Below are 6,177 nucleotides of genomic sequence, written 5' to 3' on the forward strand. Positions count from 1 at the left end.
ACTGTGCGACGGGCGGCCGCAGTGCGAGTGTGTAATTACGCGCGAGCGATAAGGATGGGTAGCTTGGGGTCATTGGACAAAATTCTACGTGCTCGCAGACCAGACTATAGCTAGCACCACACCATGAAGGGAGACTTCCTTCTGCAGGTACAGTGAGCCTTATGTCATTGGGATAGAGTGTATATTGCTGTGGCTTGAGGAATGTTATAAGGTGCATATTCCAATGACAAGAAGAGTGTTATTATGCTTGGACTGTCCACTATTTGGAACAACACTCCGGCATCAAGGGAAACTTCCTTCTGCAGGTACAGTGAGCCTTATGTCATTGGGATAGAGTTTATATTGCTGTGGCCAGAGGAATGTTATAAGGTGCATAATCCAATGACAGGCGCGTCATAGTGACAAGAGGGCCGTCATTATGACTCGCGACTGTGCGACGGTCGCCCGCAGTGAGTGTGCGAGCGCGACAGCAACATAATTACGCGCGAGCGATAAGGATGGGTAGCTTGAGGTCATTGGACAAAATTCTACGTGCTCGCAGACCAGACTATAGCTAGCACCACACCATGAAGGGAGACTTCCTTCTGCAGGTACAGTGAGCCTTATGTCATTGGGATAGAGTGTATATTCCAGTGCTTCAGTACAACGAGAACACGGCTCGACCGTGCGGCAGCTGGAGCACCACACCGGCATCAAGGGAGACTTCCTTCTGCAGGTACAGTGAGCCTTATGTCATTGGGATAGAGTGTATATTGCTGTGCTTCAGTACAACGAGAACACGGGCTGGACCGTGCGGCAGCTGGAGCACCACACCGGCATCAAGGGAGACTTCCTTCTGCAGGTACAGTGAGCCTTATGTCATTGGGTTAGAGTGCATATATCGAATCAGAAATGAGGAGATCCGTAAACGAACTAAAGTCGCTGACATAGCCCGACGGATTAGCAAGCTGAAGTGGCAATGGGCAGGGCACATAGTGCGCAGAACTAGCCGATGGGGCAGCAAGGTTCTGGAGTGGAGGCCGCATACCGGAAAACGCAGCGTGGGACGTCCACCCACAAGGTTGACCGACGACATCATAAAGGTAGCAGGAAAGCGCTAGACGCAGGCCGCTACCAACCGGGTAACATGGAAAGCATTGGGGGAGGCCTATGTTCAGCAGTGGACGTCCTATGGCTGAGATGATGATGATGATGATGAGTGTATATTGCTGTGGCTAGAGGAATGTTATAAGATGCATATTCCAATGACAAGAATAGCATCATTAGAGGTTAGCTCGTCAAGTGACTTTATACCTTGTGTTGGTGACGTTGGAAGGCTTTTTGATTTACACCAATCAAGTCCGAACGCCACGGCACAAAGTCAAGACAATGTTTGAACCGTAATACTTGGAGTTATTTAAGTAAAGAAAACCTAATAAAACACAATACAGATGGATCACTCCGTACTTTAAAGTAACAACAATAAAGTACAGTTCAGTCAACTCTACTGCTATGAACCTATCTACGTTAAAACTCAAAGATGACTGACTGACTTACTGACATAGTGATCTATCAACGCACAGCCCAAACCACTGGATGGATCGGGCTGAAATTTGGCATGCAGGTAGATGTTAGGACGTAGGCATCCGCTAAGAAAGGATTTTACGAAACTCCACCCCTAAGGGGGTAAAACGGGATCCACGCGTACGAAGTCGCGGGCGGCCGCTAGTCTGTGTATAAACCTACCGTTGTATTTAACTAGGACGTAACGTCTCTTTCCATCGCGTCCTTTTCGACACAGCTTAAATTGAATTGCATTTGGGCATCATTTCATCATGTTTCTAAAAACGCTGCTTTTGTTCACAGGTCCTGCAAATCCTGCTGAAGGCAAAGTTGTTGGTGTGCCAAGACGACGAGTCGGAACTCACCGAGTCATCCGTGGTTGAGCTCTACGTAGGATATAAGAAGTAAGTGTATTACTGAGTGAACAACGCACAAAGTTTTCTTAATTTCGACTATGATTTTCTGATTAATTTCGTTGCTGGTCCAATGACAGTTTAACTTTCCCCCGGGACAAACTGTAGATCCTGGCTTTACAGGAGTTAAGGGAACGAGCGATGGGAATTAGAGATGAGAGGACTCGAGTCTTTTAAATCCTTTAAGTTAGGACTAGACTCGATTTTCAATTAAAAATTCGAGTCTTTTTAAATTGACTAAGTCTAAAAATAAAACTCAAGTCATAGTCGAAGACTCCTAAAAGACAAGACTTAAAGACTCGATTAAGTTGTGAAGTCTCATAAGTCGTCAAAACGAGTCGAGTTTCTTTTAAAAGACTTAAAAGACTCGAGTTCTTTCATCACTAATGGGAATAGTCCCGTTCCTAGAAAATGTTTGCATCAAATAAATACTTTTTCTTTCTTGCAAATAATAATGATAATATGTTTTTCCAGCAAAAAGCTGCGCGTAAACATCAACATACCGCTCAAGACGGAGCTGAAGGTGGAGCAGGAGGCCACGCACAAACACATCGAGGAGGACCGCAAGATGCTCATACAGGTCATTTTTGATTTGTTATTCTTTATGTCTAAGGGGTTATGACTATGTAACCCGGGAGTCGCATTCTACCCCAGGGATTTCTATGTAGATATCCTAGACATTAAATGTAATTGGCATTATGAGTGCTTTGTATCGATCTGTAAGCTCACATGCAAAATATAAAGTAAATAAATAAAATAGAGCCTCTACGAGGCTACGTACCACAGTGATCGCTATTGTAGAGGTCACTATGCATGTCCCTTTTGTACTCCAGGGGCCACTGTTTATTCAGAGATTGCAATGTATTCCATGAATTTTTTGGTAAGTATCCCAAGAGACACTATCTATCACAGGGAGAACCCAAGTGGGGTGAGGTCGGGTTCCCCAGAACGCCTGGGGTACATTGGGGACTTATGTACCCCATAGATCCTCAATGTACCCCAAGTCGCACAGACAAACCATCAATTCCCCCAGGATCCCCATATGGGGTCACTAAATATCTCAGTCGGAATCTCAACAAATAATAGTTACCATATACCTACAATTAAAAGTTCAAAAAATCTTTATTAACCAACCTATTCTTCTTGTCGTGTGGACAACACAGTCGGGTCAAAACTGCTAAAAGAGTTAAAACCTATAAAAGCAATAATTTTCCGTTACAGGCAGTTATAGTCATGCGTTTTCCGTTACAAGCAGCTATAGTCATAATATTTTCCGTTGCAGGCAGCTATAGTGAGGATAATGAAGACGCGGAAGACTCTGAAGCACCAGCACCTCGTCGTGGAGGTTCTCAACCAGCTCTCCTCGCGGTTCAAGCCGCGCGTGCCCGTCATCAAGGTAACGTATACAGTTCGATTCCCGAATGGAGCACAGTGTGGTGACGTGACATTTCAAGTGTAAAAGTTCCTATCTTCTGTATATATGAAAAGTATACTACTGAACAGATTGCATGTAGATATTAATTATGACGTTTAAGAAAAGATTTTTACATAATTTAACTTTAATGAAAAGGGGCAAGAGTTACGCGAACGAAGCTGCGGTGAAAAGTTTGCTTTAGGCGGTTATCACACTGCACAGTGTGTTATGGGACTGTATAAACGGACATTCTCATTGATTTGATGAAACGTATAGAGCTCAGTTATACAAACATGATAGTAAAACTCCCGTTTGAAAATTCCATGTAGTTTTCGCGGTATAAAAATTCAAAGTTACCTATTTTTTTACTTCAAAATTATGCAAAAATATTCTCACTCGTTAACTAATAACATTTAATTCAGAATTGTTATAATACTTCATAGAGATCTTAAAACTACACGTAATAAGCGTATTAAGTGCTTCGTAAACGCATTCAGTTAATTAGGAGAAATGATTTTAGTGATTTTTGTTTTTATTTTTTTTCTCAATTATACCTTAATATATGCAAACATTTTTAATTGCAAGATATAGTCTGATATTTAATCTAATTGTATAAAAAAAATCAGCCTTAAATTCCGTGATATATTTGAGGAAAATCAAATTGAAAATATGCGAAATATAGAATTGTAAATTTCCCATCACTTTTTATAGCAATATTTCTTTTGGATGTTTAAATATCATCAGCTCGATTGTACCAAATTATTGTATTGACATTCGATTTACATAGGTTTCAAATCGATGAGATAATTATTAAAGGTAGGCTAAATTCGACTTCCTAGATTTGTTTACATACTTTTTTAGTTAGTTACTTACATACAACTTAAGTTAATATAAGAGTGTTAAAAAAGAAAAAAGACTCGACTTGAGAACCTCCTCCTTTTTTTGAAGTCGGTTAAAAACAATGTGAATGTGACTTTTTAGAACCTTCAACACTATGCACATAACAGGCGGGATTTGAAACTTTTTAGACATGAATTATTCCTTCCAAAATTGTCGACCCTAGACGCGTAAAAATTTTATTAAGACGTTTTATGTTTTTTCTCAAATATATCACGGAGTTTAAAGCTGATTTTATTAATACAATTAGATTAAATGTCAGACTATATCTTGCAATTAAAAATGTTTGCATATATTAAGGTATAATTGAGAAAAAAAATAAAAACAAAAATCACTAAAATCATTTTTCCTAATTAACTGAATGCGTTCACGAAGCACTCAATACGCTTATTACGTGTAGTTTTAAGAGCTCTATGAAGTATTATAACAATTCTGAATTAAATGTTATTAGTTAACGAGTGAGAATATTTTTGCATAATTTTGAAGTAAAAAAATAGGTAACTTTGAATTTTTATACCGCGAAAACTACGTGGAATTTTCAAACGGGAGTTTTACTATCATGTTTGTATAACTGAGCTCTATACGTTTCATCAAATCAATGAGAATGTCCGTTTATACAGTCCCATAACACACTGTGCACTGCGCCGCGGTCCGCGTGATTTCATATAAAAAATCCCGCGCGCGGACGCGTTGTCAGTGTGAAGTGCCGCGCGTGTTTTCTATACAAACTGAGGTACTTGCATACAAGGATTAAATCTGTCGTCCCGCGTACCGCGGCGGAGCGCGGCGCAGTGTGATAATCGCCTTAATCCACGAGGAAAACGTATTTCTCAGCTCCAAAAAGATATCAATTGAGCTTATCTGTCATTTAGTTGCCCAATTTTTACGATTCCATCACTTTCGTGAATATTTCCAACAAACAAAATTAAACAAATCAAAGTTGCTAAAATGCATGTGTTGTACGTTACAGCACTGTAACATCTTATACAGTTGTAATAATGTGCAATTTTGCAATAAAATGTATAGTTTGATGCGTATGCGTCTGAGGTGTCTTTCCATCATAATAATATGAACTTTATTTGCTTATCTTAAAGTCCAAAAGCCAAATACCAAAATAATTCTAAAAGCCAAATACCAAAATATTTATAAACAAACATGGTGTATTTTTTCCAGAAATGCATCGACATCCTGATTGAAAAGGAGTATCTGGAGCGCACCGAAGGTGAAAAGGACACCTACAGCTATTTAGCGTGATCACAACCGACACTATAACATAACAATATTACAATACTGTAATGGATTACATACTCTTTTATTTCACACCTGTATATCCCAAGTCGCTGACATACTACCCGTTCGCGCTAAGTTTGCCGGTCCGTGGAATGCTTGGCCCCTCCCCCAACCGCGATTAAACGCAATTAGTTTGTGATTAAACGCAATTAATGTGTCTTATTTTACGCAAATACACAATTTTTATCAATAATAATAAATAAAAAATATTTGAAATATAGTTTGATAAAGTTATAGACGCTTCTCTTCGAGTGACGTCATATCGCCAGCGGCAAACTTAAAGCGAACTGATAGTACGCCCATATTTACAAACATTACTATGAGGTCTCACAGTGCTCGTGGACGCACAGGGTGACGAACCAATCACAGAGCTATATTCAACGCTGTGCGTTCGAATTGCTGCTTCACTTAAGCAAGCATCGTTTGTGAATACGGGTGATAGCCCGACGGATTAGAAGTAGAAGTGGCAATGGGCAGGGCACATACTACGCAGAACTAACAGCCAATGCGAAAGTTCACCCACAAGGTGGACAGACGACATCATAAAGGTAGCAGGAAGGCGCTGGATGCAGGCCGCTACCAACCGGTCATTATGGAAATCATTGGGGAAGGCTTATGTTC

General features: G+C 40.2%; 1 protein-coding gene across 1 annotated transcript in view; it reads left to right on the forward strand.

Moving 5' to 3' along the window:
* LOC135085027 (cullin-1) overlaps nucleotides 1-5,569 on the forward strand; it is a 45,413-nt gene extending 39,844 nt beyond the window's left edge. Inside the window, exons 18-21 of the mRNA XM_063979808.1 lie at nucleotides 1,846-1,946; nucleotides 2,430-2,535; nucleotides 3,238-3,351; nucleotides 5,440-5,569. Of these exons, the coding sequence (XP_063835878.1) occupies nucleotides 1,846-1,946; nucleotides 2,430-2,535; nucleotides 3,238-3,351; nucleotides 5,440-5,520 (402 nt within the window). The 3' untranslated portion in view covers nucleotides 5,521-5,569. The remainder of the gene's footprint in view (nucleotides 1-1,845; nucleotides 1,947-2,429; nucleotides 2,536-3,237; nucleotides 3,352-5,439) is intronic.
* Nucleotides 5,570-6,177: the final 608 nt, after the last annotated feature.

Source organism: Ostrinia nubilalis, chromosome 27 (genome assembly GCF_963855985.1).
Source record: "Ostrinia nubilalis chromosome 27, ilOstNubi1.1, whole genome shotgun sequence".
Classification (NCBI taxonomy): Eukaryota; Metazoa; Arthropoda; class Insecta; order Lepidoptera; family Crambidae; genus Ostrinia; species Ostrinia nubilalis.